The following is a 12,298-nucleotide window of genomic DNA, read 5'->3' on the forward strand; positions in this document are numbered from 1 at the left end:
GGCCACATCTTCCAGGGTCCCTCCAGTCTCAATTAAACCATTAAGTCTGGTCTTTTTACTAGAATTTGAGTTCTGCACCCCACTTTTCTCCTGCTCCATCAGGGACTCTCTATGTGTTCCCTGGAGGGCAGTCATTGTGGTAGCCAGGTACCATCTAGCTCTTCTGGTCTTGGGCTGTTGAAGTGTCTGGTTTATGTGGCCCTTTCTGTCTCTTGGGCTAATACATTCCTTTTGTCCATGGTGTTCTTCATTCTCCTTTACTCCAGGTGGGTTGGGACCAATTGATGCATCTTAGATGGCCGCTTACAAGCTCTTAAGACCCCAGACACCACTCACCAAAGTGGGATGCAGGACATTTTCTTAAAAAACTGTTATGCCAGTTGACCTAGATGTCCCCTGAAAGCATGGTCCCCAGACCCCTGCCCCTGCTACTCTGTCCCTTGATGTGTTTGGTTGTATTCAGGAAATTTCTTAGCTTTGGTTTAGTCCTGTTGTGCTGACTTCCCCTGTAGTGTATGCTATCCTTCCCTTCACCTAAGATAATTCTTGTCTACTTTCCAGTTAGTGAATACCCATCTCCCTCCCTCCCCACCCTCATAACCATCAAAGAATGTTGTCTTCTGTGTTTAAACCTTTTCTTGGGTTTTTATAATAGTGGTTTTGTACAATATTTGTCCTTTTGCAACTGACCAAGTTCACGCAGCATAGTACCTTCCAGATTCCTCCATATTATAAGATTTTTCATGGATTCATCGTTGTTCTTTATTTTTGTGTAGTATTCCATTGTGTGAATATACCATAATTTGTTTATCCATTCGTCTTTTGATGGGCACCTAGGTTGTTTCCATCTCTTAGCTATCGTGAACAACGCTGCAATGAACATGAGAGTGCGTATATCTATTCGTGTGATGGCTCTTAATCCTCTAGGATACATTCCAAGGAGTGGGATTGCTGGATCGTATGGTACTTCTATTTCTAGCTTTTTAAGGAAGCACCAAATCTATTTCCATGGCATAGAATTTTTAAAAACAAAATACAGTTGCCATCGAGACGACTCTAACTCATGGGGAACCCATGTTTTAGAGTAGAACTGCCCCATAGGGTTTTCAATAGCTGTAATCTTTTGGAAGTAGATCACCAGGCCTTTCTTCTGAGGTGCCTCTGGGTGGACTCGAAACACCAACTTTTAGGTTAGTAGCCATTCCAACAAAGGAAATCCAGATGGCGGGGAGCAGGGGGAGGCAATTTGTTTCTGCTAATGAAAGCTAAACTCTAGCCTTGCACCACCCAGGGACTCCACATAGCATACAAGGCCCTTTATGATTTTCCCTTCCCAAACTCATAGACCTCAAGCCCTCCTCTCCCCACAAGCCTGGGTCCCCAAACTCCAACTTTGCATCCTAAAAACACTGAAATGTCTGTGGTTCCACACACATATACCCAAATGTGCTCTGTCTTGCCTCTGGGCCTTTTCCCTTGCTGTCCCCTCTGCCTGAAGTGACCTTTCCAAATTCTTCTATCAAATTTCTCCTCATTCTTCGACATAGGGCTCCAGTGTCCTCCCAGGCAGGAAGTCTTCCCTGCCTCGGAGCCCCTGCAGCATCCAGGGTAAGGGTGCCTCCTCCATGCAAGCACCTACCAAATCTCACTGTGCTTCACATTTCATCCCCTGACCACCTGGGCCCACTTCCCCCCTCTGCCTGGACCCTCATTTGCATATTGCACTTATAGGAGTTTTCAACTCTTTTTATGTTATCATTATCATGTAATGTCCATGAGCCTCATAACATAAGCAGAGTCCACATTTTCTGTGTCATTTTTAACCATTCCTCTCCAAAAGAAAACAGGGATAGAACAAAATGTCCACAAATCCTAGCAGCATGAAGCTTACACCTGTGCAAGCGGACACCTAACAACCATGTTGCAGAGGAGGGCACCGAGGTCCTGAGAGCAAGTGTGATGAGCTCAAGGTCACTCAGCAGAGCAGGGTATTTGGGGGCTCCTGCTCTGTCCTTCTGCAAGTTGGTCATTTTGTTACTCAGTGGTCCGTGTCAGTGCCTGAGTTCTTCTGGTTCATTCTGGCTCCTCTGATCAAAGTTATGAGGCAGCAATTCCCAAAGTAGACCCCATCCTGGGAATCAGACCTTCCTTTTTTGAGACGGTTGGGTGTGTGTATGGGGTGGGAGAGGGGGAAGGGAGGATGTAGTTTTAGAAAGAGCCTGGTGATTCTAGAACGCAGCCAGGACTGAGAACCACGGGTCTGGTGCTTCTAAGCCCCACTGCTGAGTTGGAACACAAATTCAACAGCGAAAGGGCCCTGTGAACAGCAGGTCTGGGCTGCCTGTTTCACAGCAAGGAGGCAGCCCAGGAGTGGAAGGAACAGGGGTGGCAGAGTCCCATTGCTGCTGGGTCTCTCAGAAGCAGGTGTGGTGTTGTGAGAATCAAATGAGAAAATGGATGGGAAAGGGTATAGCACATTGTAACACACTAACGCAGCATTTCTCAACCTTTTTTTCATTATTGCCTCCCTGAGCAGCCATTTTAGATCTTTTTTTCCTAATTGCCCACCTCCATCATATTTTAGGAGTCCCTGGGTGGTGCAAATGTTTAAAATGCTCATCTGCTAACCAAAAGGTTGGAGGTTCAAGTCCACCCAAGTGTCTCAGAAGAAAGGGCTGGCAATCTACTCCTGAAAAATCAGCCTGTAGAGCACAGTCCTACTCTGACATGGGGTCGCCATGAGTCAGAATCGACTCACAGCAATTGGTTTATCAAATTTTAATACCATAGGTATATTATATACCTGCTTATGTACCATATGTATTTCTGCTTTATACATAGGAGGAATACATATAAAACTTACTCTTTATATTGAATGCAGGGTTGTTGTTGTTGTTGGGTGCCATCAAGTCGATTCTGACTCATAATGATGCCGTGTGACAGAGTAGAACTGCCCCATAGGGTTCCCCAGGCTGTAATCTTTATGGGAGCAGATTGCTAGGTCTTTCTCCCCAGGAGCTGCTGGATGAATGTCATGGATTGAATTGTGCCCCCCCCCAAAGTATCTGTCAACTTGGCTAGGCCATGATTCCCAGTATTGTGTGGTAGTCCTCCATTTTGTGATCTGATGTGATTATCCTATTTGTTGTAAATCCTAACCTCTGTGATGTTAACGAGGCAGGATTAGAGGCAGTTATGTTAATGAGGCAGGACACAATCTAAGGATTAGGTTGTATCTTGAGACCATCTTTCCTGACATATAAAAGACAGAATGGAGCAGAGAGGAGAGGGACCTCATGCTACCAAGCAAGAAGAGCCAGGAGAAGAAAACGTCCTTTGGACCCGAGATCCTTGTGCTGAGAAGCTCCTAGACCAGGGGAAGATTGATGACAAGGACCTTCCCCTAGAGCTGAGAAGAAAGAGAAAGAGTTCCCCTGGAGCTGGCGCCCTGAATTCAGACTTCTAGCCTCTTAGACTGTGAGAGAACAAATTCTGTTTGTTAAAGCCATCCACTTGAGGTATTTCTGTTGGAGGAGCACTAGATAACTAAGTGGATTTGAACTGCCAACCTTTCAGTTAGCAACCAAGTCCTTAACCTTTGTGCTACCAGGGTTCAAAATGACTAAATAATTTTTAAGTTAAATTTAAATTTTTTTTTAAGTTATCAACATTTAAACTTTATAACTGCATTTACTGAGTAACTCAATGTAATTTCTTGTTGTAAATTACAAGAAATCTAATTACATATGCAAAGAAGCAATTTATATAAATATATAATAATAGCAATGTAATCAAATTTTAAAATATCATTCAAAGCTTATTTTTGTAGCAAAAAGTTGACAAAATTCAATTAATTTTTTAAAAATTATTTTTAGTAAACTTAACCTTTAACTTTTACTTGATATGTCAAAATAACTACCTTACAAAAGAAAGTAACATACCCAAGAACTAGTCAGTGAGATCCCTGAGCTTGAAGTTTAACTAAAAGTTAAAAGTTCGATGTGATGTAACTTTTCTAATGTCTCAAACACGTATCAGTTCTGTTTCTTTGCTGTCGTTGTTGGGTGGGTCAAGTTGATTCTGACTCATAGCAACCCCATGTGTCAGAGTAGAACTACCTCATAGGGTTTTCTTGGCTATAGTCTTTATGCCAGCTCTTTCTCCTGCACAGCCAGTGGTGGGGTTCAAACCCCCAGCCTTTCAGTTAGCAGCCAAGCACTTAACCGTTGCTCCACCAGAGCCTGAATAAAACCACTTTCAATCATATAAGATGCTGGAAAACAAAGTATTTCTGCCATTTCAGACTACCTTGTTGGATAAAGAAGTGTAGTTGTTTTTGATCCTACAACTCAGCCATTCCGCCTTTTTTGTTTCACTGTCAGAGCCAAACCATACACAGTCACACCAAGGATCAAACATGAACAACATCCCAAGGCAGCCGGTAGGCTCACACAGGCCTCCTCTTGCCATACAAGCTCAAGATCGAGCACTCATTCAGAAAAGAGTCCTCCCTCCCAGCCATCTACTCACCATGGTTTGTAGCACTGACCTTGCCTACAATCTGTGTTTCCATGAACTCGTTGTCAGTGCTGCTAGTGTGGTAGAAAGAAGACCCAACAAGGGAAATAAAATACTAAGGAATAAAATTTTGTCAAGTACTGTTGGGCTTTGGAAAACTACAAACCTTGTAATATCTAAGATTTTTTTGCCCCCAGAAAACCACTTCTTGCCCGGTTGGGAATGCATGTGCTGAAGGAGCATCAGTTCATGGTAGGATGGGGAATGGTGATGAGTTGCACAGATAATAGTTGTGAGGCTGAGAGTGGCTCCCTGGCCTCTAGACTCCCAGGCTAGTGCTCTCACCATGTTGGAAGTGCACAGATCCTCTGTCCACCCCTCCCAACAATGCTTCTTTGTTCTCACTATGTTTCTTGGAGGGTCTTCTCTTGCTGATTGTGGAGCCCTCCTTGCAAAAGAGTAATCTCACACTCTGAGAACGGAGAACAGGATGGAAAAGACACCTGGGCATTTGGAGCCAGGACGCAACAGGTGATCTTCACTGTCTTGAGGGCTACGGCAGCCTAGAGCTTCCAGCTGGTGAGGCTAGGCCACACTGTTGGCTGATTCTGCTGAGGCCTCAGCACTTCCTTCCAACACAGCCTGTTCCTCCTGCTGCCCAGATCATCTCCTGCTCCCCTTGCTGCCTGCTGGAAACCCCTCTGAGATTCCCCAGTGGGGTTGGCCTTCAAGGCCAGCTCAGCCTGCTCTGCACCCTCCACAGACTGTGAAGGCCTATAAAGGACGTTTCTTCCCCTCAAGTCTGGCCCCTGGGAGTGTTCACTAAACAAATGTTTCTTGAACAAATCTCTCCTTCCACCCTCACTCCGTTAAAACACTTCAATGGCTGCCCATTCGTTCATATTCATTTAACAAGTCTCTCTCTCTCTGTTGATGGCCCCACAGTCCCTCAAGTGTCAACACATATCCATGGGATACTGCTGCATTCCAGGCACTCTTCTGGTAGTCAACATACAGCAGTAAACAAAAAAGATAAAATTCCATGCATACATAGAGCTTGCATTCTAGTGGAGAGAGAGAGAGAATAAACCAAACACACAAGTAAAATGCAGAAGATGTAAGATAGTGATAAGTGCTCTGGAGAAAATACAGACAAGGAGTATGGAGTAAGGGCATTGCAATTTTAAACAGGGTGACCAGGGACAGCCTCTCTGAGACAGTGGCATTTGTGGGTGTGAGGGAGGGAGATGTGGATTTGTAGGGAAGGGCATTCTAGGCAGACCTGGTACAGGGACATGCCAGGTTTGATGGAGAAACAGTGAGGGGGGCCAGTGTGCCAGGAGAAGAGAGGAAGACCCTGAATCAGAGTAAGAGTTGGGCCCTGTAGGACTTTGGCTTTCACTGTGTGAGTGATTGATGGGCAGCCTTTGGAGGATTTTGTGCAGAGGGATAACATAATCTGACTCACATCATGGAAGGATCATTCTTTTAACATGATTGCTTTTAGACTAATAACAAAAGTCCTTCTGTGGGGGCTGACAAGGCCCTGCACGGTCAGGGTTCTTCCCACCTTCACATCCTCCTCTCCCACTTGGCAGACCCTCACCTGCTGCTCTCTAGCCACCCTAGCCTTTCTGTTCCTCAAATGGGTCATGCTTTCTCTAACCACAGGGCATTTGCACATGCTGTTACCCTGCTTGTTTCACTATTCTCCACCTCTCTTTACCCAGAAAACTCCTCTAACACTGCCCATCAAGGCTCCTCATCACTTTCTTAGGGATCCCCTCCCTGACCTCGCTGAGAAAGTCAATTCTTCCTATTGTATATCCTCCCAGCCCAATGTAGCACTTAGTGGAGTTATAATATCTGTGTATTTTCTCCCTAGCCCTCCATTGAATCCCTGGAACCTGGAAGAGCTCTTGGCACATGAAAGGGCCTTAAAAAATATTTGTTGAAATTATATTAAACAGCTCTATCATTGCACTTAAGATGTCAGTTTGTTCATTTGCTCACTAGACATTTTACTGGGCCCATACTGTACACAGAGCTCTGTGCTGGGTGCTGAGAATACAAAGATGACCATCATTCATTCAACTGTCTCCTCTTCCAGACTGAAAGCTCTGTGAGGGCAGGAATCATGTTAGAGGTAAATATCCCACCAGTATCTCAACTCAAATCCTGCCCCTTCTGCGTTCTCTCTCTCTGTTGGTGGCACCACCCTTCTAAAGTGTCCCCACTAAGAACCGGGGGATTGTGCAGGAAGAAGGAAGAGTGTTCCAGGAGAGACTTATTTTCACAAGGACAGAAACAAATTTTTACTTTTCTGCAGCATTTCTTGGCAACCACCTTGTAGCAGGCCCTGTACAAAGCACTTGGACATGTTAGCTCATTTGATCCTCCCAACAATCCCATGAAGTAAATATAATCATCCTCCATTTTACCTTGGATAAAAAGAAGGCCCAAGGTGTCACACTAGGAAGGGACAGAGCTGTCTCAGGCCTCCAAACCCAATGCCCTCTCCCCTGTACCACCCAGAGACAGGAACTCCACTCTGGGCCAACCAGGCTGCTGGTTTTCCCTGAAGGAAGGGGGAGGACACAGCCTACCAGCTTTTAATTCTACAAGCTGGAGAGGCCTCCCTTCTTCCCTCTCTAAGGAGACTGAAGCCTGCCTGAACTGAAGTGACACTTCTGGCTGAGTTTCCTGGATCAGAGCCCACTCCTGGCACATCCCATCAAGGCTCATGGTAGAATGGTGTCCCTTGTACTAATTTTTCTAAGACAGTGATGCCCCCACCCTCTTGGTGCTCTGGGGAGATTTAAGGTAAATTATCCCATGCAGGGCAAAGACAGCCACAGGGAAGAGCCAAGAAGTGAACGCAGACTATGAGAGGGGTGGATTTAAAAAACAACCCAGTGTGCAAGACTGAGACCATCCCTTCTGAAGAAGCAGGGAGCACCTGTCTCAGAAAGGTGGGGAGACTCACCAGGGCTTCTTGGATGGGCTGAAACCAAAAAACAGGGAGGGGTGGTCTTCAGACAGTTTGGACCCCCGCCTCCAGAGGAAAGCCAGGCTCCCTGCATTCAACACTTGGTTTCCATCTTCAGTAGATAGAGCTGTAGAATTCCCCCAAAAGCATGTGACTCAGAGTTCACCTGGACCCACCTCCATCTGCAGAGGCAGACACTGAGTCCAGGATACAGGAGAGACTTGCCCAAGTGCACCTACACTGCAGGGACAGCATCGGTATTAGAACCCTAGTCTCCTGACTTTGTGAGCAGTGTTCTTTCCCTGCTCCTCAGTCCTGCAGTCTCTCTGCCCTGATACCTGATCACCAGGACATGCACGTAATCCCACCATGACCCTTTACTGACCCATCCCCTAGACCAGGCCCTAGGGCACATTCTGGGGAGGGATTTTGCCTCCCTCACCCCACCATACCACTACCCTGATCCCCTGAAGGAGCTGTGAGCAAGGAAAATGAACAAGAAAGGATGGAAGCAAAGAGGATGGTGTTACCCTCAGAGCCTGGTCTTTTGCATGGTATAAACTATATTTCCCTAATGCCTGGGCATTTTTCCAATTACCTAATGCTCCACTTTTACTAGAATTCCTTTTTCATACCCTCATCTCATTCTCCAAAGGGTTTGAAGTGGAAACAATATAAAGCACAGCTATAGTAAATCTTTAAAACAGAAGTTAAAAGACAAGATATGGGTGAAAAGTGGGATAATCATATAAGAAAAAAACAGGATTAATATAAATTAAAGCATAAAATTAGCTCTGAGCTTCCTGGAAGCCAAGGTAAAAAGGGAAATGTGATACACTCCATAGCCTTCAAGAGCTAATAAAAGGTAGTATAGTTTAAAGTTTAGGGTGGTGCAAATATTTAACAAACTAAGCTGCTAACCAAAGGTTGGTGGATGGAATCCACCCAGAGGCACCTCAGAAGAAAGATCTGGAGATTTACTTCCAAAAAATCAGCCATTGAAAACCCCGTTGAGCACAGTTCTACTCTGACACACATGGGGGTCACTATGAGTTGGAATTGACTCAATGGCAACTGTTTTGTTGTTGTTTAATAGTATGGCAGGTAGGAACGTGGGCTCTGGGGTCATAGTGACTGGGCTCAGAGTCTTTGCTCAGTAGCTATCAGTGCAAATTTGCCCTGTTCACACTCTGTGCCCTGCCTCTCTGTGCCCCCAGGCTGCTCCATCACCGAGGCTGTGACAATCCTGGGCAACAAGCTCAGAGATTACCAGGGACAGTTCAACACTAGCCACCTGCTGGCCCTCTGTGACTACTTCCACAACACCTTCATCCACCACTACAAACTCTACCAGTATGTCCTATGCCAGGACCAGGAAGTCAACCTGACCCTAGACCCACTGGAGGTGTGCACACCACCCCAGCCCCTCCCACTGGCCAAGGGCATGGACAGGGACGTCTGGCAGCATGAGCAGCAGGTGGCTGAGCTCACGATAGCCGAGGTGCAAAAGCGTACCAATGTGCTGCTCCTGAAGGAGGCACTGTACCTGGAGCAGGAGCACATGCTGCAGAAGACTTTCCAGGCCGTATCCATGCAGCAGAGACAGATGCTAAAGAGAGAGGTAAGGCTCTGCCACTCGGTGAGGGTCTTGAACCCTGCTAAGTGCGAACATCCATTGCTGACAAGAATTTCTTAACCAAGAGAACTTCCTAGGCTGGAGTTAGACGTACAGACTGGACCTTGTCATCGGCTCATATGGGAGGGGGTGGGAGGTATCTAGCGTCTACCACAGACTGTACATACACTTCATCATGCAACAACTCTGTGACATAAAAGTGTATGTCCCCATTTCAAGGATGAGACAATTAAGGCTCAGAGAATTGAATCAATTCACCCAAGGTCACAAAGCTATCACTTGGTAGAGTTTACATTTGGATTGAGGTCTGGTTGTCCCCAAAGTCTATGTTCTTTCTACTGCATCATCACTGGTGATAGATTCCACCAAGAGGGGAAGCAACAGGAGCAGGAAAAAGGAACCCAGGCTCTGACCCACCAGAGATGATCCCAGTGCCCTTCATCTGCCTGCAGAGCAAGCGTCCAACAGGCCAGGGGAAGATGATGGAGGAAGCAGGGACACAGGGCACGGCTTAGGGGGCTGATGTGGTGACGTGGGCAAAAGGGTGGAGCTGTGGCCCTGGAGGACCTAAAAGAGCCTGATGTGTCGGTCCAGGAAATTGGGCTGACCTTTAGACGGCCAGAGTCTCTAGCTACCAGCTCTTCAATAAATGGTGACTATCCTGATGCCAGAGCAGCCAACTTCTTGAGGGCCTGGAATATTCTAAATTTGTTTTTTAGCTATACATAGGCACTGATATCATCAGTGTTGCATCATCTTTGAGCACAAGGGCATGTATGTGCATGTGTATGTATGTATACGCATATGTGTTATGGGGGATAGGGGATGATGGGAGTGGTGGAGTAGGGAGAGTTGCAGGGGTTGTGTATTTCAAAAGGGTTTTGGTTTCTGAATTGTCAACCTAAGAGTAAATGGCCCTGGGAAATGTTAGATTTTTTTCAACATTGGAAAATCTCTGAAGAGCACAACAGAATGGATGATATTTATTTAAGGTTAAGTCTCCCAAACAAATAGCTCATCAGTCTGCATGTAATCTTAGTGTCTTGAGGCATTCTACAGGGGAGACAGGACTGGCCTATGGGCCCAGAACAATCAGTTAGGAACAAATGGCACACATTAACAGGGTAATTTCCATCCTAGGCCTGAAGAGGGAGGAGGAGGAGGCAATTACGGGAAACTGAAAAGAGAGCTATAACTATAGCCAAGGGCCACTGACAGGAACTGTGGCTTTGGTAGAGGAACCATGGCAAACCCACAGTCTGATACAGCAGAATAAATACCCCAAGCTCTCTCTCCTCCCAACCTCAGGTCTCCTGTCAATAACTCCCATTGGCTGAACACAACCAGAAACTAGAGGTCAAAGTAGCTGTTGATGCAGTCCTTGTAAGTCAGTCTCCCAAGGCACAGAGTAGGGTGGAGAAGGTGGAGAGCAGATATGAAGAAAGAACATGGCTGAGTTGAGAATTGGATCCAGGTTGAAGTACTCTATCTGAGATGACCCCTGTCTTCCCAAAAGCCTGTTCACCAGCAATGTTCCATTTCTTCCAGGAGTTAGAAAACCTCATCAGTGAGGCCATTCATATCCAGATCGAATGCCTGAAGGAGCTGTTGCAGTACGAGATACAGATAACATTTGATATTTTGGACCTAAAACTTCAGAAGAAGACTTTAAACCTCAATGCTCCCATTCCTTTCCCTCCCTTAGTCACTAGCCAGTCAGGCCAGGTTGAATCTGTTAAATCCTGCAAGGCAAGCAAAGAAAAGAAAGTGAAAGCAAAGAAGTAGAAGGCCCCTGTCATCCATTTTTAAAAATGGACTTTGACTGAGGAAGAGTCATCAACAATTGTGAAAGTATTATGTGATGTGCTCAGCATCCAGTACATTAGAGGCCTCTAGGAATTAAAGAAACAAAGCAATACTCATCATCTTGTCTCTATCTCAAAATCATCTTCTGTCACCTGAAAATACAACCCAAATGGATTTTGCCCGAGTGATGGAGGAATGCTTTCCATCTCTGCTAAGTGCAGAGCTTCGTGTTTGGCGGGTGTTCAAAAACCACTTGACCAAGCCTGAGATCCACTGAATAAAGAACCACCACAAGTGGGTTTAAACAGGTAAGAAGGAAAGGTGACATCAGGAAGGACTTCCAGATAACACAGTGATTCTCTTACTAGATGGGTCCTGGGGTTCTGTTTCCTTACTGAAATATTTGGAACAGGATTAACTGCATGAAGCCTGCTGTGCATGGGTGGTCTCCCTGCTAGAGGACACAGAATCTCATGCTCCTTGGAAAACACTTTCTTCTGTGAGAATCTATAAGCACTGTCCTACAGTTGAAAGACCTGGTTTTGGACCCTGGTTCTGTGACTCACCTGCTGTGTGACTTTGCCTGTGTCCCTTCTGTCTCTGGGCCCCAGCTCCATCTTCTGTCAAATGGAGGAGTTGGCTGGATAGTGTCTAAAGCCCTGTCTCACAATCACATCCTAGGAGAGAGATGAGGCAAGATTTACTATTCCCATTTTTCAGAGGAGGGTTTCAAGGTTCAAGGAAGTCGATTACCTGCTCAAAGTCACACAGCCAGGCAGTGAAAGAACTGAGATTAGAATCCAGGCCTCCAGACTCTTATATCTGTGCTCTTTCCTCTGAAGCACTGTGCTTCTTGTGCAAACAGCTACACAAGTCTTGTAGTTGTTGGTTTATCACAACCATATCATTGACAAGTGACTGTGGCCCTAGAGAAATACAGGCAGTATGGATGTTACCACATGTTGCCTCTTCTTATCTAATGTCAGAGGCATATCTAAGGTATGGGAGGTATGGTACATGCCCTGGGCACCACTTCGTTGGGGGCGGCGGGGAGAGGGTGCGACCGAGCAGTTTCTGTTAACCTGGTATAGCCCAACTTCCTTCCTCAAGCATGGTAGATACAGAGGCATAGCCAGGGAGGGCGAGGGGGAAATTGCCCCTGCGCACAAGTCCAAGGGGATGCCAGTCAAGGCACAGAATGACATTCCAAGGCACCACAAATAAGAAAGGTGTCTGACTGAGGCAGCTGAACAAGATAAGGGAAGGCGTTTCTGCTGATGAGCCACGGCTCTCAATGTCTATTCATCTTGAATTTGGGAGGCAGGGGAGTGCAACTTAGAGATTACCCT

At 46.0% G+C, this 12,298-nt stretch overlaps 1 protein-coding gene across 1 annotated transcript in view; it reads left to right on the forward strand.

Annotated features, from left to right (window-relative positions):
• Window positions 1-10,928, forward strand: part of CUNH8orf74 (chromosome unknown C8orf74 homolog) — a 36,084-nt gene extending 25,156 nt beyond the window's left edge. The window contains exons 3-4 of the mRNA XM_004382199.1: window positions 8,725-9,128; window positions 10,692-10,928. Of these exons, the coding sequence (XP_004382256.1) occupies window positions 8,725-9,128; window positions 10,692-10,928 (641 nt within the window). The remainder of the gene's footprint in view (window positions 1-8,724; window positions 9,129-10,691) is intronic.
• The last annotated feature ends 1,370 nt before the right edge of the window (window positions 10,929-12,298 follow it).

The sequence above is a fragment of the Trichechus manatus genome, unplaced genomic scaffold (assembly GCF_000243295.1).
Source record: "Trichechus manatus latirostris isolate Lorelei unplaced genomic scaffold, TriManLat1.0 scaffold00091, whole genome shotgun sequence".
NCBI classification, from domain to species: Eukaryota; Metazoa; Chordata; class Mammalia; order Sirenia; family Trichechidae; genus Trichechus; species Trichechus manatus.